Source organism: Scyliorhinus canicula, chromosome 4, assembly GCF_902713615.1.
Source record: "Scyliorhinus canicula chromosome 4, sScyCan1.1, whole genome shotgun sequence".
NCBI lineage: Eukaryota > Metazoa > Chordata > Chondrichthyes > Carcharhiniformes > Scyliorhinidae > Scyliorhinus > Scyliorhinus canicula.
The window spans coordinates 170,005,183-170,031,069 of NC_052149.1; the positions used below are offsets into that span (position 1 = coordinate 170,005,183).

The 25,887-nt window shown below is 46.0% G+C and overlaps 1 protein-coding gene across 6 annotated transcripts in view; it reads left to right on the forward strand.

Annotated features, from left to right (window-relative positions):
- Positions 1-25,887, forward strand: part of sh3tc2 (SH3 domain and tetratricopeptide repeats 2) — a 133,376-nt gene that overhangs the window by 48,973 nt on the left and 58,516 nt on the right. For all 6 annotated transcript variants that reach the window (XM_038795528.1, XM_038795526.1, XM_038795527.1 and 3 more), the window contains 2 exons: positions 5,179-5,284; positions 13,492-13,635. In XM_038795528.1, the coding sequence (XP_038651456.1) occupies positions 5,179-5,284; positions 13,492-13,635 (250 nt within the window). The remainder of the gene's footprint in view (positions 1-5,178; positions 5,285-13,491; positions 13,636-25,887) is intronic.

Below are 25,887 nucleotides of genomic sequence, written 5' to 3' on the forward strand. Positions count from 1 at the left end.
TCAGATTGTCCTTGACGTTGTAAAACTGGGGACACTGTCCCTTCTGCCATCCATTCGTGAGGTGCTGCATCACACGCTGTAGCAGAGGATCCTTGGCCGTCTCCTCACAAATTTGAACGACCCTCTCATCAGGGGCCGGAAGTTTGGAGGCACACAGTTGCACCCGTGCATCGATTTGGCAGACTAAGTCAGTTTGCTCACACGGTGTGGTGATAGACCGGGAGAGGTCATCTGCAACAATTACTCCTTTGCCTGGCGTGTAGACAAGTTCAAAATCGTAGCGGCTTAGCTTGAGAAGGATTCATTGTAACCGGGGTGTCATGTCGTTTGAGTCCTTCTGGATGATGTGGACTAATGGCCTGTGGTCCGTCTCAACCGTGAATTTTGGGAGGCCATACACATAGTCGTGAAACTTGTCGATTCCCGTTAGGAGGCCCAGGCATTCCTTCTCAATTTGAGCGTACCGTTGCTCAGTGGGCGTCATGGCTCTGGAGGCATACGCAACTGGGGCCCAGGAAGAGGAGTCATCCTGTTGGAGGAGCATCGCCCCAATACCGTCCTGGCTCGCATCTGTGGATATTTTGGTCTCCTTGGTAGGATTGAAAAATGCCAGAACCAGGGCTGTGGTGAGTTTTGCCCTCAGCTCACGCCATTTTTAATCATGAGTGGGCAGCCATTGGAATTCCGTCGACTTTCTGACGAGATGGCGGAGTGCTGTGGTGTGGGAAGCGATGTTTGGAATGAACTTCCCGAGGAAGTTGACCATCCCTAGAAAGCAGAGGACCGCCTTCTTGTCCTCTGGGGTCTTCATGGCGTTGATAGCTAAAATCTTGTCAGCATCTGGCCACACGCCTTGTTGCGAGATGTGGCCACCAAGGAATTTGATTTCTGATTGACTGAACGAGCACTTGGCCCTGTTGAGTTGGAGGCCATGCTCGTAGATTCTGTGGAATACCCGCTTGAGGCGATCGATGTGTTCTTGAGGAGTTTCACGACTATGTTTACGGCATGCCAAAATTCACGGTAGAAACGGACCACAGGCCTCTAGTCCACATAATCCAGAAGGATTTAAATGACATGACACCTCGGTTACAGCGAATTCTTCTTAAGCTAAGCCGCTACGACTTTGAACTTGTCTCCACGCCAGGCAAAGAGCTCATCGTTGCAGATGCCCTATCCAGGTCCATTAGAACACCGTGTGAACAAACTGACTTCATCTGCCACATAGAAGCGCAAGTGCAATTGTGTGCCACCAACCTTCTGGCCTCTGATGAACGGGTAGTCCAAATTCGTGAGGAAACGGCCAAGGATCCTCTGCTACAGTGTGTGATGCAGCACCTTACCAATGGCTGGCAGAAGGGACAATGTCCCCAGTTCTACAACGTAAAGGACGACCTGTTGGTGGTGGAAGGCATCCTTCTGAAACTCGACAGGATCGTAATTCCGCAGAGCATGCGAGTTATGGGGCTCGGCCAACTCCATGAGAGAAATGCCGACGCAGAGCTCGGGAGGCGGTCTATTGGCCGGGCATCAGCCAGGACATTGCTTTACAATTTGGACCCCTTTCTCAGCCTTCCCATTTGACTGCCTCAGCTGCCCTACCTGTCAGACGTTTCAGCCAGCTCAATCCCAAGAAACATTGCAGCAACACAAAATCGTGATCTCTCCGTGGTCCAAAGTTGGTGTCGACCTTTTCCACGCCAAGGGGCGTGACTACGTACTCCTGGACGACTACTTCTCCAGTTACCCAGAAGTGGTGAAACTGTCCGACCTCGTATCGAAGGCGGTGATCAAAACCTGCAAAGAAATGTTCTCTAGGCATGGCATACCGCTCACGGTAATGAGTGACAACGGTCCTTGCTTTTACAGCCAGTAATGGCGTGGTGATCAAACAAGTGGCCCCAAGATCGTTCCTTGTCCGCACGGCTGATGGGTCCCTGTTACGGAGCAACAGACGGGCACTGCGAAGAGTTCCATGGCCGCTACCTGACCGAAGTGCCCCGCTGCCCATGATGCTTCCTCCGGACGTACCCTACCATGAGGCCACTGATCTACCAGCAATCCTGCCGGCCCCCGCGACCACCGCGATAGCAGCGATCCCGCCTATCCAAGTGGAGGTGGCTCCTGATCCACCTCTGCGGCAATCAACAAGAATTCGTCGCCCACCACAAAGACTAAATCTATAGACTGAACTTTTGTACATTTTGTGACTTCATCGATTTGACCTCTGTAAATATCGTTTTGTTTGCCATGTATCTGCACTATCGACACCTTCCCATGTATATATGTTAATTTTAACACCTTTTGCATATAGTCAGGCACATATATATACACACGCACACCTTAATATTTATTTATCTAGAAAAAAAGGGGGGGAGATGTCATAATATCCACTCATGTATGTAATGAAGTGCAGACAGGCAGTGATTGACACACAGGATGACCAGTAAGCACACAGCACAGTGCAGCCAATCACCAGACAGGACACTACCCCTATAAAGCCAGAGGGCAATAGGTTTCCCGCTCTCTCTCTCTGGACCCAGCCACTGAGACAGTCAGAGTCCACGAGCTAGCCAGTGCAAACACCATGCGGTAGCTAGTAAGTCTGGTCAGGCTAGTGTTAGGTCGCCAGTCAGTTCAATATAGTGCCGACCCACAGTTGAGCATGTATATCAGTTCTATCGTTGAATAAAATTGTATTGGATCTTCTCCAGTGTTAGAGGTCTGTTTCCAGCCTCACTGCATCAAGTGCAGTCCACATTGAACCAACCTGCCTAACGCATCAGAAGGTGCATTGGTGAGTTGCAGCAGTGCATCTTGTAGATGGTACCCACTGCTGCCACTGTGCTAGCACTGGAGGAAATAAATTGTGAAGGTAGTGGATAAGGTTCCGATCAAGTGTCCTAGATGGTGCCAAGCTTGAGTTTCGTTGGCTCCTGGTTCTCAGTGTTTTACATTTCTGGTCCTTGTGTTTAAATCGCTCCATTGCCTAATGCCTCCTTATTGATGTAGCGTTAGTCAGCAGCACCTTAATTCTCCATCCAGCTGTAAATCTCTTAAACAATCTCTCCTCCATCCTTACCACCCCCACAGAGGAGAGTTGAGGGGGGTGGGGGGGCAGGTGTTGTGCCTTCAGCAGCTACAGACCCACGCATAGAAATTTAACCTCCTGAATCCCTCTACCTCTCTCCCTTATTCTACTTTATTAAGGCTTTCCTCAAAACCCAAACCCTTGATAAAGTAATTGGCCACCTCGACTTATATTTCCTCTGCTTTGGTATTTCCTTTATTCACATTTCTGTAAAGTGCTTCAGGACACTATTCAACATTATGGGCAATATGTAAACGTAAGCAGTTGCTGTTGTCAAAAGAAACATGCATCACAACATATTGATTGTTGCAATTTGTTGCCCGTCCCTAATTGCCCCGGAACTGAGTGGCTCGCTAGGCCATTTCAGAGGGCAGTTAAGAGTCAACCACGGTGCTGTGCGTCTGGAGTCACACGTACGCCGGGTCAGGTAAGGATAGCAGATTACCTTCCCGAAAGGACGTTGGTGAACCAAATGGGTTTCTACAATAATTGTTGGTATGTGTCACTGTCACCATTACTGAGACTCACTATATATTCCAGATTTTATTATTTGAATTGAAACTCCACCAGCTGCCAAAGTGGGATTTGAACCCATGTACTGAGAGCATTAGTCTCTGGATTACAGAATGTTGGAGGCCAGCCAATAGCACATTGGAACCGTCCAGTTCAGATGTAACAGTCGCATGGATGAGAGAGGAGAGGGTAATGTTATTGAGGCGGAAATAGAAGGTCTTAGCGATATCATGGACATGTGTTTGGATTGTCAGCTCATTTGGCCCAATGAGGAACCACAAGGAAAGCATAATCTCGAGTCAAAAACCAGGAAAAGAATTTAGGCATTCAACATTCCCTTTGAAAAATGTTGCCCCTCTTGCCATCTCATAAAACTGCCTGTCAGAGGTCATGAAAGTGCCATTGAGGAAACGTGCAATCCACATCATGTATCGTAATCAGTCCCAACTAAACGCAGAGGCACTGAAAAGAACAATCAGATTATCACAACGTAATGATGATGCCAATAATACAGATCTAGCACTCCCCTTTGCAACTGAGTAACCAATTCCTACTGAGCTGAATGCATTCGCCATTTTTAGAGCTCAGCAAAGACCATCGAGCAAAACAAAGGTTTTGCCATCTGTTTGACCTGCTTCTGTTGATACAGTTTCCAGATTACCTCACTATGAATGCTTGGCTGAGCTGCACAAATGATTAATGTACTTGACCTGATAGGGGTTTGTTTACACTGTTGGAAATGGGACTGCGTGCTTTGTTTGATTGACAGCTTTATTACTCTGAAGTAAATTGATTTTCTTGTAAGTGGTTATTCAATGCCTGTGTATTTATTTTGCAAATATTAAAGGTTTCCTCGATTGGAATTTCACTGGTTGTTTTTGATTGATTTATCAGAAGGTAAGATGGACAACATGTTTCAAAGGGATTTTTGAACGATTGTTTTGTTCTTATTTCATGAACATTACAAAGACTTGCCAGGTTATTTCATGGCTCCTTGTTTGTGTACCTAGTAAATGCTGGGTGAGTGGAAATGGGTGGGGAACATGAGGGGGAATGGAGAGGGCATGGGGGCATGTAGGGGGCATAGGAACTATGAGTGGGTATGGGGTCATCGAGGGGGCATGGGAGATGAGGGACGCATGGAGAAGGCATGGGGTTTGGTGGAGCAGCGGGGGTGGGGGGCAGCAGTGCGGGTGGGGGGGCAGCAGGTTGAGCGATGAGGGTTAGAGGGTCTCAGAGACCTGAATAGAGTAGGCTGATGTTGCAGTAATCAGTGCCTTCTAACCTGCTGGCCCGATTGTCCACTTGCCTCCGTTGCTACCTCTGGCCTGCCACTGGAGCCAATGGGTCCATCTCCAGCTCATGCCTGCCTCCCTGACACACAACTTAATTTAGCGAGCTTTTCAAGGATGTAAATTTCCTGACTTCTGCGTTCCCACCTCCTTGACAAAAATCTGACCTGCGTTTTATTATGCAACTACTGACTGTGGAATTGCGGAGCTTACACTGAGCAAATGTCCCCTAATTGCAGTTGTCTTATAAATTATATAATTTTTGATCTTTGATCTTTTCAGGAATTGTCAGCAAGACTGGTGTCCACGCACGCAGAAAAGGATCTCTTTGTTCTCACCTTTAAAACTGTTGAGGAAATCTGGAAATTTACAACTTATCTTTCACTAGGTATGGAGATAAATTATATTAGTTCAGTAAAAAATATGTAACTTTAACTGCATTTATTAATTATCAGACTATCCGGCCAATAATTGCATGCCATAAAATCCAATTGGTGGGAAGAAAGCTCAAAGAAATTATTCCCTTCAGTTTGAGTAATATTTCCTTGAGTTCTGCCTTATTTCTGGAACTTCACATAACACTGTAATGTATATCATTTCACTGTCTTCTACAACAATGTTTTTCAAACATTTTTTTCTTGCCAACCAACCCACCTTCAGGACCAATGCCGGCCGACCTTTACAGCACACGCCACATTCGCTTACCTTTAATGAAAAAGGTGAGCCTGCTTGGTCCTCACAATCACATTCCCTTCAGGTTCACAGGAGAAGAGGGCAATGCACAAATCAGGCAGTCTTCAGCCAGTTCCTTTCTGCCGTCTTCATCTTTGTGAGGACAGAAAATCCAATCTCTCACATGTAGGTTGTCGTGAAGGGCAATAAAAACTAAAGGTTTATTTTACTCAGTACTGGATACTCCTGGGAGATTCTAATGCTGACAGCCACATGGGCTCTGTGCTATCACAGGTCAGGTACAGCAGCATAGTCACTTCATTTGGAGGCAGCTGTCAGTTAATAAATGACTCTGGGGTCTCAACCTCAAAAGGAATTTTTTACTCACCACTTCTTTTGCAAAATCTGAAACTTCTCCTCTCATTTGCCAGTGCTTCCCTACATATAACACACATGGGCTTTGCACCTTATTTGCATTGGCACATGTGGGAAGTTGGATCAGTTTGTCTCTGTGACAGTCAGGCTGAGTTAGCAGCTCGTGTTTGAGGGAACGGGTTTCCTCCCTGGACAGGAGCCGCTTCTCGGTCTCCACACTCAGCTCCTCCCCTTGCACACAGCCAGCTGACTTTCAAAAAGTAATCCATGTTGACGCGTTTTCACCCTTCACTTCCGCATAGCCAGCTGACGCGGGATGTTTTGTTGGTTTGGTGGAGATTTCCCGCGCATTGGACGGTAACAAAGATAAGATGGATGGGTTTTGTTGAAGTGTTTCTCTGTTTAGATGTGGAATGCTGAATTTGTTGAAATCTATTGTTAGTGTAACAACGGAAGTTACCTGATCGTGTTGGCAAGTGTTAACACATTAATATCAATGCAAATAATATTTCATTCAGATTTAAGACTGTCACTACTGAACATTTTCTGACAAAATAGGGGACCGTTGTTGATTTTCTGACAGTTTGGAACTGACCTGAAAGAGTCACTTCCCATTGACCGGAATTATTCTGAATCAATGTTCAGATGCTGCCGCTCTTTAGGAGTCTAAACCCAGCTGCAGTCTGACTCAGCTAAGTTCAAGAGTGCGAGAGAGCGGCGGTATTCACATTCTCCAATTAATGCCCAGCAGAGTAGCGATTGCGGAGGGTGGTGACTAGTAAATTAATAACCACTTCCAGGGGAACGGAAGTTCTGTTGAGTTTTTTTGGTGATGTGCCATTGGCTAGGCCAGTTCATTAAGGGAGAACAGACAATATTTGATATGTTGTGACATGAACACTCAATTAGATCATTGAGTTCATATACTCAAATCACTGTCTTTATGCTAAGCAACCCTCAGAAGGTTCAGCGCAGGGTCATAGCGAGGAGACTCAGGCTCTTACTCCAGCCACTGCCTCTGTTGACACAAAGCAGGCCCGCGCCCACAGACTCTCACCAAGTTAGACCCCGGGCGGCAGCAGAATGACAAACTTACTTCCTGCACTTGAAGGAAGCATCACATTTATGATGCTGAAGGAATTTTGTGTAAATCAACACAAATATTTATATAGCTGATTACTGGGTAGAATTGTGACGAGGCTGTGTGGGCTCTGAGCAGCCCTGTAATCGGGTTCCAGTTAACGGCACATTTCCCAACATATCAACCCCACAACTCCTGTGACAGTGCGGGCAGGCCGCGCAAACTTCACCCAGGGATGTTTCTGAGCCCAGGCGCATTGAATGCCCCCATCCAATGGCTGCCCGGGGCCAACGCACCGTCGCCCCCCCCCCCCCCCCCCCCCCCCCTGCACGCCACTGTCTACGGGTTGGTGTGGAGAGAGGGCAACACCCGCTGTGGAGACTGGATGTGGAGTTGCCCGCAGAAAAAATGATCTGTGGGCGGGTTAACAAGTCCATCCAGAATGGTCTGGGAAGCTTTGAAGGCAGTAGTCAGAGGGGAATTAATCTCGATACGGGCCAACAGAGAAAAGGTGGAATGGGCTGAGAGGGATAGATTAGTGGAGGAGATACTCCAGGTCGACAGGAGATACTCGGAGGCCCTGGACTTAGGGCTACTGAGGGAGCGGCTGAGGTTACAGGTGGAGTTTGGGCTGTTGACACAGGGAAAGCAGTGGAACAGTTGAGGAAGGCAAGGGGGGCGATCTATGAGTACGGGGAAAAGGCAAGCAGAATGTTGGCGCACCAGCTCAGGAAAAGAAAGGCAGCCAGGGAGATAGGTAAAGTAAAGAGTACAGGTGGGAATACGGTCCTGGACCCAGCGGGGGTGAACGAGGTGTTTAAGAACTTTTACAGTAAATTATATGAGTCGGAACCCCCGGCTGGGGTGGAGACGGTGAGGCAATTTCTGGATCAGTTGAGGTTCCTGAGGGTGGAGGAGGACCTGGTGGAGGGGCAGGGAGCCTTGATTGAGGAAATAATCAAGGGGCTGGAGGGCATGCAGTCAGGCAAAGCCCCGGGGCCTGATGGCTACCCGGTGGAATTCTATCAGAATGTTTCAGATATATTGAGCCCACTGCTTGTGAGGACATTTAACGAAGCAAGAGAGAAGGGAGTCCTTGCCCCAACAATGTCGCAGGCCTCAATTTCATTGATCCTGAAATGGGAGAAGGATCCGGAGCAATGTGGGTCATATAGGCCGATTCCTCTACTGAATGTGGACGGCAAACTGCTGACTAAGATACTGGCCACAAGGATAGAGGACTGTGTCCTGGGGGTGATAGGGGAAGAGCAGACGGGATTTGTTACGGGCAGGCAACTCAAGGCCAATGTTCGAAGGCTTCGAAATGTTATTATGATGCCCTCAGAAGGAGAGGAGGCAAAGAAGGTGGTAGCAACGGATGCGGAGAAAGCTTTTGATCAGGTGGAGTGGAATTAGCTGTGCGAGGTGTTGGGAAGGTTTGGGTTTGGTGAGGGCTTTATTGACTGGGTGCGGTTGCTCTATCAGGCACCAGTAACGAGTGTGCGTACGAAACTGGCTGAGGTTGGGGTATTCTGAACCACACTGAGGGACGAGGCAAGGGTGCTCCCTCTCTCCGTTACTGTTTGATCTGGCCATAGAGCCATTGGCCACGGCACTAAGAGACTCTCGGAACTGGAAAGGGCTGGTTCGGGAGGGGGGGGGGGGGGTGGAGCAACGGGTCTCGCTCTACGCCAGTGACCTGCTCTTGTACATTTTGAACCCGTTGGAGGGGATGGGGGATGTAATGCGAATCTTGGGGGGACTTTGGCAATTTTTCGGGGTATAAAGGCGGAGGAAACTCCGGTGGAGGAGCTTAAGGGCAAGTGGGAGGACGAGCTGTGCGGAGAGATAGAGGCGGGGCTATGGGCGGATGCCCTAAGCAGGGTTAATACCTCCTCATCATGCGCCAGGCTTAGCCTGATACAATTTAAGGTAGTCCACCGGGCACACCTGACAGCGGCTAGGATGAGTAAGTTCTTCAGGGTTGAGGATAGGTGTGCGGGAAGTCCAGCAAATCATGTCCACATGTTTTGGGCATGCCCGAAGCTTAGAGGGTTTTGGCAGGATTTGGCTAAGGCAATTTCCACGGTGCTAAAAGCACGGGTGGTGCTGAGTCCGGAGGTAACAATCTTTTGGAGTGTCGGAAGATCCAGGAGTTCAGGGGCAAAAGAGGCTGCGTCTTGGCCTTTGCCTCCCTGGTAGCCCAGAGATGGATCTTGTTAATGTGGAGGGACTTGAAGCCCCCGAGTGTAGAGACCTGGGTTAGTGACATGGCTGGGTTTCTCAGTCTCGAGAATATAAAGTTTGCCTTAAGAGGGTCAATGTTAGGGGTCACCCGGAGGTGGCAGCCGTTCGTCGACTTTCTCGGGGAAAATGAAAATGTCAGCAGATGCAGTATTCCAAAGGGGAGGGGGGAGGTTGATTGTTGTTGCATGGTTGAGGTGCGTGAAGATTGGGCTCGGGGGGGCAAAATGTTTATTTTACCATGGTGATGTCATTGTTTATGATACTATTATAAACATTTTCATATACCTTAATAGAATATTATTTTTTTAAAGCGAGGTTGCAAAACGATCATTTGCATGGATTTCAATATCATTAGCGGCTTGGACACTTCATGCTCGACCCTTCCGCAACGCTCCGCACATCTTAGATGGACGTCTTGCGGGCATGAATTGGTGCAAGCGGGGCCTGGGCACCATGGTTACGAAGGGGGAGCAAGATACTAAATAATCACTGAAAAACCCTCAAATATTAATGGGCTGGTGGAGGGAAGGGAGGTGGGGGTGCTGCCTGGGCTGGGTGCAGTTGCGGGGAGTGACTTGGTGCCAATTCGTAGACTCGAGGTGTCCCCCTTGGGATCAGGATGGCCTGGCTCAGAGGGCCATTGATGCAGTCTGTCTTTTAAATGCACACCTTTGGTGACAGTTACAAGCACCTGGCTGTTCACTCTGCTGAGTGCTGACTGTGTTCTATGATTGCTCAGAAGGCCTCTGGTCAACTGGGAGCCACCTCTCAGGGCAGAGGCCTCACCAGTGACCCCGGATCACCAACTCTCTCCTCCCGGTGAGGCTAGTGGTGCTGACTGCCTCTGCCACCACCCCCCAGGCAGTTTTCGGGAGGGAAGGCTTGAGCCTATGGCCCACCTTGGGGAAAAGGATGTGGGTTCAACTCTGACTTCGGACCTCGGGAGAGCAGGTCTTCTCTGAGCCATCTTCATGGCTGCAGTGTGTGTGGCAAGTGGAGCGTTGAAAAACAGCTCCAGCTGTCGGGCTCTTTAGCGCTACCTCTGGCCCCAGGGGTAAGAACGCCTGCTGGACCAGGAAGCTGGCCAATTTACCTGTCCTGATACACTTTCCAAAATCGTGCCCCCAACAGAAGTGCAAATCTTACAGTTAAAATGATGTTAAACCGCTCTCTGAGTATTGGGTTACAAAGTCATCTTTATCCTTAATGTTTCTATAAATTTGTGGCAATTTGAATAGTCTGTTTTCTGTGTGGTCTTACCCATTGGCTATATCTTCAATTTAGTAGTTAGAAAAATAGCAGATAGTCTGCCTTTGAATATATCCAGAGGGTTAGCTAACCTGCTTGTAGCATAAACTTGGATAATCACTCCTATGTTTTGTATTTTGAAGCGATGTATCAAATGCCCTGTTTGGGATTTACACCCAGATACGTATTATTCTTTGTTTACTAATCACTGGGCTGTTTATGCTGCTCATGACTGCCATCAAACTAACACAGCCTTGCACCAAAATTGTAACACTGTCATTGTTTGACATATTCAGTCATGTATTTGACAATGAAAGGAAGGCCAGCAAATCTGTGGAGTAAGGAAAGAGGTTAGATAAAAAAGTATGGTCTGTTGAAAGGTTGAAAGGCCTCAAACATTAGCCCAACAATGTTTCCGTTTCTGTGGGTACTCCGTTCTGTTGAGTGCTTCCACCATTTTCTGTTTTCATTTCAAATTTCTAGCATCTGTAATATTTTGCTTCTTGACAATTAAAAGCTGCTTTCCACTCAGAAGATTTCAGTGCTCAGAAAAATTGGAATTCTTTTTGTTTGAACGCCAAGTGTCGACCTAAGAATTCTGGAAGGTGATGTAATTGTTAGCCAGCTGAAGAAGGTTTTCGGATGACAGTATTTTCAATTCATCCTCATACAATAATTCTGCTGTCTACAAGGATGAATAGCTAACAGAAATGTTCTTTCAGTAAGCCAGGCATCATCTGTGGAGAGAGTGAACTAGTTAAAACCGTTTTGATGAGGGTCGTTCCTGAAACTTAGTCTGTCTGGCATCCACACAGTTGCTGCCTGGCCTATTGAGAGTTTACAGATTGTGTTTTTATTTGTTTCAGACTTCCAGGATCTATGTTTATATTTTGCTTTTCGTTTAGAATTTCCTTCTTGATGATTCAACTAGTTAATCAGGATAATAGCTAAATCATTCGAACCACAGTAAGAAGTCTAACAACACCAGGTTAAAGTCCAACATGTTTGTTTCAAACACTAGCTTTCGGAGCACTGCTCCTTCCTCAGGTGAATGAGGAAGGAGCAGTGCTCCAAAAGCTAGTGTTTGAAACAAACATGGTGGACTTTAACCTGGTGTTGTAAGACTTCTTACTGTGCTCACCCCAGTCCAACGCCGGCATCTCCACATCATTCAAACCAGGAAGTTCCCACATCTGCTTTCGAGTTTGCAGGAAGTTAGTTGATTTTAATCAGCGAGGGCTATGTTAATTCTTTTCACTTTTTTCCATGCCCTGATTCTCTCCCCAGCTACCTGTCTAGGTTGCTCATTTTTTTTTACCTGTTTCTCTCACTTCACCTCCTCTGCTGCTCTCCCCTCATTCCATCTGTCTTTTTTCTTTTACACTCTCCTTGCCTTTCCCTCTCACTCACTATTGTTTGCTTACTCTCTCTCATACATTGACTGCTTTATCTTATAAACTCATGTGGATCCTACTCCAGTTAACATCAAACTGGCTTCCTTTCAAAGTTGATGCTGATAGCCTTGAGCATTATGACAATGGTAGTTCTGTTTCTCTCTCCATTTGTCCTTTTTGTTGGGCTGCAGACTAGTTTCTTTCAGAGTCATCTGTGAATTAGTGAGACCGCACCTGGAGTATTGTGCACAGTTTTGGTCCCCTTATTTTGGGAAAGATATAATGGCATTAGAGGCAGTTCCGAGGAGGTTCAGTAGTTTGATTCCAGAGATGAAGGGTTTGTCGTATGAAGAAAAATTGAACAGTTTCAGCCTATACTCTCTAGAGTGTAGAAGAATGAGGGGAGATCAAATTGAGGTATACAAGATGATAAAAGATATGGATAAAGTAGATGTGGAGTGGATGCTTCCTCTTGTGGGGCATTCTAGAATGAGAGGTCATAGCCTTAGGATACGATGTGGCAACTTTAAAACAGGGTTGAGGAAAACTACTTTTCACAAAAGGTTGTGAATCTGTGGAATTCGCTACCCCAGACTGTGATGAATGCTGGGACAGTGAGTAAATTTAAGGAGGAGTTCGACATATTTTTAATTGAAGGGTTATGGAGAATGGGCAGGGTGGAGTTAAGGCCAGGATGAGATCAGCCATGATCGATTGGCGGAGCAGACTCGATGGGTCAAAGGCCTGATTCTGTTCCTATATCTTATGAACTTATGAACTTACGGCAGGTTTGGATGCCCCACTCCCTGGATAGGGTAGTGTGTTCAGACTACAATTAATTAGTTATATTCCAGTTAATTCAAAATATGTGATTAGCTGGCTCAAAAGAGAGGCACAGCTAACTTTTATTGTGGCATTCTTTAACACAGGATGTCCAATGTTTTGCAAATGCAGGTCAGAAACTCGTATGAAAATCGCTGAGCTGGCTGTATGTTAACACAACAATGCAAGCCCTGATATACAGAAAACTTGAACATGGCTGCACAGAAAAAAAATAAGGTGGAAAATCAGATCAATGCCCCTATTCATCACCCAGGTGACCCCTACTGGAAAGTGCATATATGTAGACTTATGTTGTAGACTGGCCCCTATTTAACTGTGATGTATTCCAAGGCAGAATAGTCTTCCAAAATATATAGTTTAAGATCACAAGGGGAAAATGGCCAGTTGGTTGAATTAATTGGCATTGTTGGACACCCATGGAACCTTACCTCAGAATGAGCCAGTGCCTTCAGGAGAAAAGAAGAACATGCCTAGCTGAACTCAAGCACTTTGCCCATGCAGTATACAATTTTCTTACAAATCCAAAATCCTTGGATGCTGGAAATCTGTTGAAAGGTCATAGTCCTGAAACACAACCCTGTTTCTCTCTCAACAGATGCTGCCAGGTGTTTTGAGCATTTTCTGAGCAATATTTTCTGCTTTCATTATACTGTTTTCTTAACGCGAATGCATGCAAAAAGTGACAAAAAACCTGGGCTTTTAACCCCTTTGTTGTTAATACTCTTATTCCAACAGGATTTGTTGGCCGATGTTTGGAGAACCTGTTGTTAGATCAAAGCTTCTGGTTGAATGTTCCTCTTGTGGAAGATGTGAAGATTCAAATTGAAGTGAATGAAGCAGATTTGTCGATGATGTATTTGGATCTTCTATTGCAGGAAGGTAAGATAACGAAAGGTGAATATGTTGGATCAAGAATGCACACTGAATATTGAAACTAGATATGCATGGAGTCTGATCAATTAGAATTCAGACTCGCAATTATAAAGTTTTTGGATTCCTGTAGCCTACCAATTGGGGTTTTAAGCTGAATCATATGTTCAAAATGTGATGCTACATTTTAAAACCACAACGCACTTTAGTGAGCATGAAAGCACACATTTATCTGATCTGATGTTTATTGAGTTACTCCAAGATTGAAGCAAGTCATCAGAAAAAACACCCTCCACGCCTGTGAAGTCGATTTGCAGCACTCATGTAAGCAGCAGTTTTGTTCCATTTTATACTTATTTTGTATAAGTCACAGTTGCCTGTGTAAGTAATAAGCACACAATGAATACTGAGTTAGATAACCCTGGCGTTGGTAGAGGTGATTCAGAGTTAATAAGAGTTATATTTATTATTGCAGCTTGTTCAAGGAAACATTCAGTAATGTGGCACTCCCAGAGTCAACATGAAGCTCATGACAATGCATCAATGAAACATGCCAACGTGTACACCAATGATAGACAAAGCTTTAATAACTGCTTTTAACACATTAGCATACTTTTGCTATGTTGAATGTTAAATGTCAAGTGTTCAGTTAGCTGTGTTTTTCCGCATTTATCACAAAGCAGAAGCCGGAATGTAGCGACTAGGGTAACCGTCGCTAAGCCCGCGATGCCGTGCTTCGCGGGGCCGCGCTGCTAGCCCCGCCCGGGGGGAGAATCGGGTCCCGGGAGGGGGCACGGAGGCTGCCGTGAAACATGGCCAGTTTCACGGCAGCCTTTACGACTCTCCGCATTTGCGGAGAATCGCGCCCGAAGTCCTGTTTCCCCGAGGGCCCGGAGGGTCAGTCACAGGGCAGCCAGTGCTGCCTGGGATGAGGTAGGGTGGCTGTAAGCTCTGCGAGTGTAACCAGGAGAACAGGCCTCCAGTGCTGAAAAATGGTCAATGTCCTACACCCAGCAGCACGAGTGAGAAGATACCAATGCCCCTCGGCCTGAGACCTTTCTGCCCCCATGTGGGCATCCACTCCTTAAGTCTTCATGTGACCCCCAACTCTCCCTTCAACCCCCACAGCCCTTCCTTCACAACGTCCCCTGCCCCTTTCCCACCATATCCTCTCTGCGTTGCCTCAGGAAAGGCTCTCGCACAATCGCCACGAGAGGGCCCAAATTGGCAGGGAGGTGCCAGACTTAAGAATCCTCACCTCCTTTGAGGAGCATGCCCTGGAGGTGACTGGGGCATCCGCCAACCTCACCCACGCGGAGGTTAGCGGATGCTGCAGAGGTGAGGAACCACGGGGCTCCACCCGGAGGACCTGTCAAAAGTTAGTTGTTATTGGCTTACTTACTAACCCATCCCTCCCATTGATCACATGCCAATTTTCCCGCAGTTCCTCCAGCCCTTCTTGGGTGGCCCCTCTCCAGCCTTCCAGGAGACCACCTCGGAGGGGAGCTCCGAGGAAGACACAATAGAGGCATCACAGCTGTCACAACTTCATCCCCACCCTCCACCAATGCATATACACGCACCTCGGGAGGAAATGTTGGTGGTCAGGCTTCTGGGGCATAACCTGGTGAGCACCACACTGATGCTGATGAACATCAGGTGGAGGCAGGAATTTCCAGGTGAGACAGCAGTTGGAGGGCTTCTGGATCCCAGGACCCAGCCGAGTCCCAGCCTGGTGCTGAGCATATGGAAGAGGTTTCCCGGAGTTGATGGAGATGATAGGGAGTGGTCAAGACATTCAGAGAGAGATGTCAGCAACACTGCAGCAGATCCATAGCTAATTGGATGAGTCCCAGAGGCTATGGGCGCAGGAGATTCAGCGGCAATCCGTGGCACAGAGGCCAACACTACTGGGGCAGCAACCGCAGTGGAGAGCCTGGTTTACGACGTTGGCACCAATAATGAAGGTGTCCAAGGTGTTGCGCAGTCGGTGACGGCCATAGTTGAAGGTCTCGACAGAATGCCTGACTTGCTAAGGGGATGTTACCTAGAGCCAGGCTGACCTTGATGAGGTTCTATGGGACATGTCCCGTTCTCAGATGGGTATGGCCGAGGTTCTGGGGAGCTTGTCCCAGTCCAAGCAAGGCGCTGCAGAGCATGTCCCAGTCTCTGAGGAGCATCACTGAGGGCGTCAACACGGTGGTGCAGACCATGGGGAGCAGCCAGGGATCGAACCAGCTGCTCCTCCGTCCCAAGGTGAATTCCAGGGCCCTATGGGGGCCAGAACCAGACCTGTCCAATGGAGTGGCAATGGTGGCAACCAGCTCCCCTGAGTTTCACCCCTCTGATGAGACCGCATCTCGCAGCCAGCACACGGGAGAGGGTAGTACTGCTGCGCATGTGCCGCCGACAAGTGTGCCGTGTCCTCCATCCCCAGAGCCCCCACAGGACGCCTGCCATGGGCATCGAAGGCCATGGGACGAGATAAGCAGCTGGCTGCCTCCACCTCAGGTGTGCATCCTGGGGACTTACCTAGACTTAACAATAGAGCTAGGATGGCAAAGCACATGAAGGATCACTGAGAGCACCGGGACGGAGGGAGAGGGTGGGGGAGGGTAAGTAGGGGGTGTTGGGGAGAGGTGACACCATCGGGGGAGTGGGGAATTGTAAAACACCATAAACACCATTGACCACAACCGTAGGATGCCTCTGTCACTTTCTACCATAATGTAGCCCATCGCCGAATCCTTGGCCCATCTCTCCAGGCATCTCCCTCTCCCTTAGCAGTCACTCACTCTCCAGCCATGGCCATGTCCCCGGAGCTCTGTCCCATCTCCTGGATGTTCGGATGTTGGCTGCTGCATGTGTGGTGTTGCCTCCCGCAGTGTTCAAGCACAGTGTCCATGCATCAAATTGTGATTGGGATGCTAGACAATGAGACGCACATGCTACATGGCACGCCCATCCACGGGAATCCACTTGGGTTGTGTGAAGTGCTCACTTAACCATTAGGTAGGGACACTGAACACAGGCCCATTAGCAATAACCTTCAGCTGCACGGCCAGAGGCCTTGACAGTCGGTGGGGGTTGTGGGGGTTCAATGGGGCAGGCGGGCATGGTCTATAGTTGCTGGTGCCGTGAACGGTTGCCCTCCAGCACACACCCCTTCCCATGGCAGCCCACCCCTCTGGAGGGTATCCCCCCCACACCCAGCCGAGGGCCTCCTCCATCCCCCGTCGAGCACTGGGGTGGCAAGCCCCCGAGCTTTTTCCTGTGAGCTAAGGTGGCTATTCACCACCTCGGCTCCCTGCAGACGCCCTTCCACCAGGTTCACATTTTTCAAAAGGAATACTAATTGACGCCAGCGTGACCACTTTCAGGGGGCGGTTGGATATGGGGTGGCTCCCATTAATTGCATGGAAATGGGGCTTAAGTGGTGATAATTGATTTCTCGCCACGCCAAGGCAGGATCCCGATTTCGCCTACGGGAGTGGGCCAGTTGCATTGCAAACTGTTTGGCTCCTGGCACGGTTCTAATTTTTGGCCTCTCCTGCTATTCACCAGCCTCGTTTCGCTCGAGCGAGGCCGCAACAAGGCTGGAGAATCACAGCCTAATGTTTAGCAATACACATATAAATCCCTTAAAATTATCTTTGCTTTCCTACAAGTATAGCTGTGGAATTTGCAGCCTAGTGGAGTTCCATGTAGTTAAATAGTTCCACAATTGCAGGCATGACTGGGTGGTATAATATTTATAGCATAAAAAGACAAGTCAGAATTTTGTCTCATGGTGAAAATGGGATTTGGCTCAAAACACCTGAAATCCTAAAGTTTTTGTTTCAAAATGGATTTCCTCTCTCCTCACAAATCACCTTTTGGCAGATCGGGAGGGCCTTGGGAAGTGACCCTGCACACACCTCATCTGAGGTTGGATTCGCCAAAGTGAACCCTCTGGGAAATTTGAATTTCATCCTTCTCTGCTATTTTTGTGTGCTCATAGGTGTTTTGGAAGTCCTGACAATCTCTGCCTCATTGGGGACTTTATAGCCGCTGGGGAAAACCTGTTGAGGCATCAGGAATATTTGACAGGTCAAAAACCTCAAATGTCACTATTAGATGTACTCTATAAGATGTGTTTTAACTGCTATGGTATGTCATTAGCTCTGTTCTGAAAAAGATATGTTGGCCATTACATTGGCCAGCATTGTTTAAGTATTGTGATGCATTAAAGTACATTGCAGATAGGGAAAGTGCTCTTCTGCTTTCAAAACTGTACAAGACATTATTTGAGATCTCCAATGTAATAACATAAATATAATATATTTAAATACCGAGATTACATTGAAATGAAAATCTTCACTTAGGGGAGAAATAGTAGCTACCTGCTTATGGACTACTTTGATTGACAGGAGATCTGGTTTAGCTTAGCCACAGGGGCTATCTTTTTTCAATTGTAAGTGAATGTTTTATGAATGATTTTTGGCTTTTTTCATTTTTTTTTCAGTAAGAAGTGTGTTTGAATGGCAGCTCCATTAAATTGTTAGAAGATTTTAAAAATGCCTATTTCACTAACATCCTGAGATACTTTGTGTTGGATAGTATGTGAGTGGCTATGGAGGATACCTGGGGATGTGGAGAGGGCATGGAAGCATGAACGGGTTTGTAAAGGGATGGGGGTATGAGGAGGCATAGAGGGGGAGGCATGGGGAGTATGAAGGGACTAGGGGGCCTTGGGCTGAGTGGTGAGGTTTAAGGGTATAAGAACAATTTTGGGAGATGGGTTGCTGTTTCCAAGAACTGGGGTGGGCCTATGAGCCAGCCATGTCTGCACCCACATTCTTCTTCCACTTCTCACATGCAGCTCACAAAAGCTGACCTCTCTGGGCTGAAGACTCTGAGAGACAAAAATGTGAGGGAAATGGGGTTTGGAAGCTGGCTCATCTTTTGAAAACTGCAAAAAGACCGTAACCTACTTGCATTGGATTGGATTGGATTTATTTATTGTCACGTGCACCGAGGCACAGTGAAAAGTATTGTTCTGCATAAAGTCCAGACAAATCATGCCATACATGAAAAAAAAATAGGGCAAACATAAATACACAATGTAAATACATAGACACAGGCATTGGTTGAAGCATATAGGAGTGTAGTACTATTCAATCGAGAAGATGTGTGAAGTGTTCAGATCAGTCCATAAAAGGGTCATTTACGAGTGGGAAGAATCTCTTTTGAATCTGTTCATTCGTGCTCTCAGACTTTTGCATCTCCTGCCCGATGGAAGAAGTTGGAAGAGTGAGTAGGCCGGGTGGGAACGGTTGTTGATTATGCTGTCCGCTTTCCCAAGGCAACAGGAGGTGTATATAGAGTCAATGGATGGGAGGCGGGTTCGCCTGATGGACTGGGTTAACTTCACGACTCTGTAGTTTCTTCTGGTCTTGGGCCTGAGAAGTTTGCCATACCAGGCTGTGATGCAGCCAGATAGGATGCTTTCTATGATGCATCTGTAAAAGTTGGTAAGAGTCAATGTGGACAAGCCGAATTTTCTTAGTTTCCTGAGGAAGTATAGGCCCTGTTGTTTTTCTTGGTTGTACCGTTGACGTAGGTGGATCAGGACAGATTGTTGCCGATGTGTACACCTAGGAATTTGAAGCTGTCAACCATCTCCATCTCAGCACCATTGATGCAGACAAGGGTCTGTACGATACTTGTCCCATCACTCCAGGAAAAATCCTATCCTGTGACATGTTAGTATCGCATCTTCGTACCATTGTATAACCAGCATTCAGAAACATGTGATGGTGACTATGGGTGTTTCACTGCCAGACAATTATCTCCTCCCTTACAGAAAGACTGCACAACCCTTCCCAAACATATAATCTCAAAATAACTAGGACCAATGAAGCCTTGCTGAAAACCAGTGAATCCAGATATGGAAATGATTACACCTAATTTCCCAATGTATGCTCCTGTTAGTGAATTGCAGCTGAGAATGGCATTTTGGTATTTTGAGGTGTCAGTTTTATTTGAGATTCAGACTTATGAAATAGGCCTACTTGGAGCTTTTAACAATATTTTCCGTTAAAACAACAGCATTTTTGCTCATGAGTAGGCTTCAATGAAGTTACTGTGAAAAGCCCCTAGTTGCCAAGTTACGGCGCCTGTCCGGGGAGGCTGGTACGGGAATATCTCACATCTCAGTTGGCACGACTGTTGATTCAGAACTCAGCAAATTGATATTTTGCCAGGTACAATCCAATTAGAGGGCCTGAAAGAGTAGAGTTGCAATATTACTTGCATTTTGTAATATCCATAGCTCTCACTAAGCGCTGATCAGAATGTTGTGCTGTCGTAAGGTTCATTAATGACCTTCATTCTGCAATGTTATTTTTGTGTTAGACTCTAAAATGATAACAAGGGCAGCCTAACACCAGGGTAGATTTAATTATCAAATTGACTGTTTGTAGGAGCCAAATTAAAATCCTTCATACAAACATTTTTTTTTCCTTCCAAGCTAATTGATTACTAAAGAAAGTATTTTTCAGACATTATTATGAGGCAGGGTTATTGGATAGATTATACAGGTTTTTTGACCTTGCCTTTCTTTATGGAGAGGGCGTCTATCATGGCTTTTACTTCAGGCATGGTGTGTTGCTGAGGTTTGTTTCCAGGTGAAAGGATGTAATGATCTTGTGAAGCCTTTTCTGACCCATGATCAGGGAATGCTTCACCTTACTCTGGAATGCTGATGGGGAGGAATCTACCTTTGAGACATAGAAGCACAAAAAATAGGAGCAGAAGGAGGCCATTCGGCACCTCGAACCTGCTCGTCATTCATTATGATCATGGCTTACCATCCAACTCCGTAACCTGACCACGCTTTCCCCCACCCAGTAGAAACATAATTGCACTTAAATCAGCATCAGGGTAGGTGTTACACCCTCTTCTTATTATCTGGTTCTCACGGATTGACTATTTTCAGGTTCAAAGAGATTTGTGCCTGAAAGGTCACAGACACAGTTGAGTTAAGCTAGATTTGTGAATGCATGTTGGCTGAAATAAAAATCTTCATCAGTGTACTTGACACCGCAAATCTTGTAATAATAGTCTTGCCTGTTTTGCATAGATTATTTTATTCATATTTGTAATTAAATATTAATTTGAATAGTAGTTGCAACTGCCACTTAAATTATTAAACATTTATGTAATGTTCAAAGCCAGAAATTCAAATCACCTGATTGATATGAATTGATTTTTTGAAAGAAGCTTTCTTTCTTACTGTTGCCCAATGGTAGTCCTCTTGGGCCTGATATTTATGGGGAGGGTGAGAAAGGACGTGGTCATGTGGAGGGAATCTGGAAAGCCTTGGGTTGTAAAGGTCCTGCCAAAAGTAATGGCAGGACCACCTTGTCCTGTTATTTCTTTGTTGTGTTTTCCACCCAGTTCCAGGTGCACTGTGAGAGCCTGATTTAAATACATTAATAAAGTCTGGTTAGCATACTACCAGTCAACACAGAAAATGGTAAAGGTTTTTCTTTATTAATTCATGGGATGTGGGCACTGTTGGCAAGGCCAGCATTTGTTAGTTAGTTAGTTACCTTGTCCCGAATGGGACATAAAGTCACAATGGTTCTCCATCAGGCCCTGTCTTGTGCTGCAGCCACTCTAAATGTAAGCCCCATCTCTTCCAGTTACCACAGGCCTAAGCCATATTGGTTTTGGTCTGCCCTGTTTACATTTCCTGGCTGTTGTCCATCATAGAACAACCTTTGGTATTTGCTCTTGGGACATCCTCCGCACATGCTTGAGCCATCTTATCCAGCATTTCTTGATTTCAAGGACAATGGTATAGCAACCAGTCTTCTTGTATAGGTCCTCATTGGAAATTTATTTGGTCAGTAGCTATTACCGATCTTACGTAGGCCAGAAAGCAGCCCAGCCAGCATTTTTTGCCCATCCCTCATTTCCCTTCAACTGAGTGACCTACTCGGCCATTTCAGAGCACTGTTAGGAGCCAACCACATTGCTGTGGATCATTCTAGAGTCACAAGTAGGCCAGACTGAGAAAATATGGTAGATTTCCTTCTCTGATCGACAGTGATGGTGATTTCCATGTTCACTATTCTGAGACTAGTTTTCAATTCCAGATTTTATTAGTAGAATTTAAATTCCACCAGCTGCCATGGTGGTCTTTATACCTATGGTCCATGGAACATTAGCCTGGGCCTCTGGGTTGCTAGTCCAGACACATTACTAGTCTGCTACCAAATGTGTGATGTGTTTGCTGAGGGACATGCTCCACAGTTTAAATTTTTAGCCCCTCACCCCAACCCCCTCCCATCTGTCATGGGGATTTAATATTTCAGTTGAGACAGTTGATATTCCTTTTAAGGCTTTCTGAATATTGTTTTTGAAGGTATTTTGATGACAGCTTGATGGTGTGTGAGAGCATCCTGGGTTGACACTGCAAGGCTCCTTTGCCATTGTGGATACTCACTGGCGAGGTAGGATGGAAAATCACAAGTTGCTAGCCTGTGATTTCCTGACTAACACTCTTGTGAGTGCTGTTCCTTGCCAGGGTGCCTGACCTCACTTTATTTGAATTATTTCTTTCCCTTCTTAACCTTGTACTGAATCAATTAGCTTTGGCTTTCCACTCTCTGTTGAGCAAAGATAAGATTCTAAATTTATTGTGTCTAAATCAGAAAAGCCAATTTACATCCTTCTGGAATATGCTATATTGCTTGTCAACACATAACTACACTTCCTTCCACAGTTCACTTCTGTTTTGTTCTGAGTTGAAAGTACAGTCCAAAGCCGATTCTGAATATTAGAAATAAAAGCCCTTGGAGCTTACTCAATGCTCACTTAATGTTGTCAGGTATCCTTTTGCTTTGCTGATAAATCTTCCCTATTTAAGTAGGGAGGCAGGTTCAACAATTGACAACTTCATACTGATGAAGCATACGCACATGAGCTGTTGTTTAAAAGATGCCAATGCAGTTTTAAGCAACATGGCAACTCTTACACACTTATACGGTTAGTGTGAAGTTGCAATCTAGCCATGATTTTTCCTAATGTTAAGGAGAAGGTGTCTTCAGGCCAGCATGGCAAATATACATTGTTAAGGACATGGCTGGGGGTAAACGCCCAAAGTTATTCCAAATCCCAGAAGGGAAACTTGAAACCACTGCCCTCAACTGTATTTTTTCAATTTGGTATAATATGAGGAAAGGTTTGAAATTCTAAGAATGTTTTCCCAGCCATTTTGTGATGATTTCAAATAAAATAAATGCTTATTCAGCAGTAAAATAAACAACAATAAAGTAAACTAGAAATACACTTAACTAAGACATTGGCTATCCACAATAATAATAATAACCTTTTATTGTCACAAGTATGAAGTTACTGTGAAAAGCCCCTAGTTCCCACATTCCGGCATCTGTTTGGGTAAGCTGGTACGGGATTTGAACCCACGCTGCTGGCCTTGCTCTGCATCACAAACCAGCTGTCTAGCCCATTGAGCTAGACCAGCCCTATTAATATCATTATTCCATTAATTTTAAACAATTCGAAATAATCTTTATTTTTAAAAACATTTAGAGTACCTCATTATTTTTCCCAGTTAAGGGGAAATTTAATGTGGCCAATCCACCTATCCTGCACATCTTTGAGTTGTGGGAGTGAAACCCACACACACACGGGGAGAATGTGCAAACTCCACACGGCCCAAATCCTCTTTATGTCACCACCTTCAGAGCTAATTCTCCTCAAATGTCCCAAATATCTCACAGATTTTAAAAGCTACAAAAATTCAGTAACATTTGCCACATCGGACAGTTATAATTCTTTAGGATTTTTTCTGAGGTCAGGCAAACAGCGACTTTTCAAAACAGGCTTGCGTCACAAGACGTTGCGTGCTGGGAGATAAGCGACTATTGCGTCTCAACAAACAGGTCCCTCCTGTAAAGGTCCCTCCTGTTGATTCCCTTATTTCATGTTTCTTTATTTTTGCTGTTATCATTTTGGTCCATGGATGCTTACTGGATATGTATATTTAAGTCAAGTAAGAATGGGGAATTCAGAAGTTATAAGAGAGAGCATTCTGCTAGCTTTGGACAGAAAACTCAGTCTTTTCAGTACCCAAGAGATAGGGTGAGACTGTTCGATTGGCTGCTGAGTGGCCAATGAATTGGCCAGAAGACAGAATTCTACCCGGTAACAGGTAGTGGTTAGATCCTGCTGAGGAAAGCAGAGTTGAGGCCTGGACACACGCTGAAAAGGACCTGCTCTTGTGAATGTGTCTCTAATTCACTTGTCTCTCAGTCCGGAAGAAACGGTCTCGAACACGTTCGTACTTTAGAATATCTTTATTGGGCAGCCCTCTAGGTATTCCAAAGAAACACCTCTGAGTGTGCCAAAGGTTTGCCCAAAGCATCCTATCTTTATATGTTTTTTAAGGGGCTGTCCCTTACATTCACTTGAGCTTGCTTCCAGTACAGATTACAGCTTGTTTTTACCAAATGTTTAGTACATGATTAATTGTTATTGTCATATTTTCAATACATAATTTTACAGACATTGAGGTTATCTATTGGCACAGGAGCGTATAGCAATTTTAGCAAAACACCAGGTGTCCAGCCATGATTTATCAATGGCTCTTACATTTCATATTCCATCATCCAGCCATCTTCCTTGTTTCTCAAGGCTATTTGGCTTACAGTCATGAATCGGCTCACAAATTCAATAATAACTCCCTCCTTAGTAAATTTCCACTAACGTGTCCCATTAATTCTGAATGGTTCTAGCTATTAACCCTTGCTTCACATTCTCATTCCCCCCTGTGATCATTCCATGATCACACAGCCCTCAGGGACTTATCCTTGAGAGTCTGAGGAATTCCTCCGGGAAATCATCCTTTGGTCCAATGTCCTCATACACATTTCCGGCATCTACTAAGTCCTGCTTGTCTAACTGGGAAAGCCGCTGAAGCATCTGTGGCATCACAGAGGTGCCTAAACGATTACGAAAGCATTTAACACAGGTTATAATGATACATAGCAAAAGGCAAATAGCGATGAAGATAATAAATCCATGAAACAGATAGGTGGTGCAGGAACTAGACCACAGTCCTCCCCACCAGTCGTCCGAGGAGAACTGGCGGAGTCTCTTTACCCCACCCCTAATGTGGTCCACTAGGTGAGTAATGTTCTCTGAGCTATCAGGGATATAAGTACAGCACTCAGAACCCACTACAGCACATGTACCTCCCTCTCTGGCAAGGAGGTAGTCTAGAGCCATGCGGTTCTGTAAGGCAACCGTCCGAACAGCTACTAACTCTGTGTTGAGCTCACTGAGTCCGTCCTTCCGCGGTATCATTAGCCACCTGCTCCAATATATCCTGGAGCTCTAATACTGCCGAACTGCGGCCAAAGGACAGTAGCTATCACCTCCCAAGGTACAAGGGACCTAGTGGTTCGGGCATGGGGATGTTTGGATAGATCTGTATAATGGGTGATACCAGGGACTACGAAGCCCATATAGCAAGAACCCAACCAATTTTCCTGCAACCAGGGATATGCTTTATGTCCGCATATAAAAGAGGTATCATTGTATGAGGTCAAGTTCCCCTTGGCATCCGTCATCATGATTCTAGTCGGCTCCCCCCTCCAGGGGCCGCCACTTGTATGGGTTTCTATTGCTGACCAATTAAAGGTGAATAAGCCTTTTTGTGTAAGATTAGTTATGGGTGGTTGCCAAATCAAGGTCTGGTTACATTGGCTGGTACCTACCGGGTGGGTCCCATTGGCATGATCCTTTTTAAAACATATACTACCTTTTGGAAATTTAGCATACTTGGGGAGGATCAGGTAGGGCGGCTGACGGGTTACAGTAAATTTTGGCCACCATCATCCTTTAAATCTGCTCATATTGAACCTGGCCGATCGCCAATCTATCATATCTTGTGTATCATTATCAGGGTCGGTACGATTATGTCGCAGAGCCCATTCTGCGACCTCCTCGATCAAATAGGAAAGAGGGACCAAAGGAATACCCCCATGGGCATGGCTAGGAACATGCGCACATACCCAACAAGAGGAGACATTCAATTTCTTTGCATAAGTATAAGACATAAAAAGGAATGAATTCACTGTCACATGGTGCGTTGCCCGCTTCCTCCTGGTAGGCGGGTGAGTATGAATAGTCTTATACTCAGGAACTCGTGGCTTGCCTTTCCCTCGTACACCGATAATCCCACCGGCA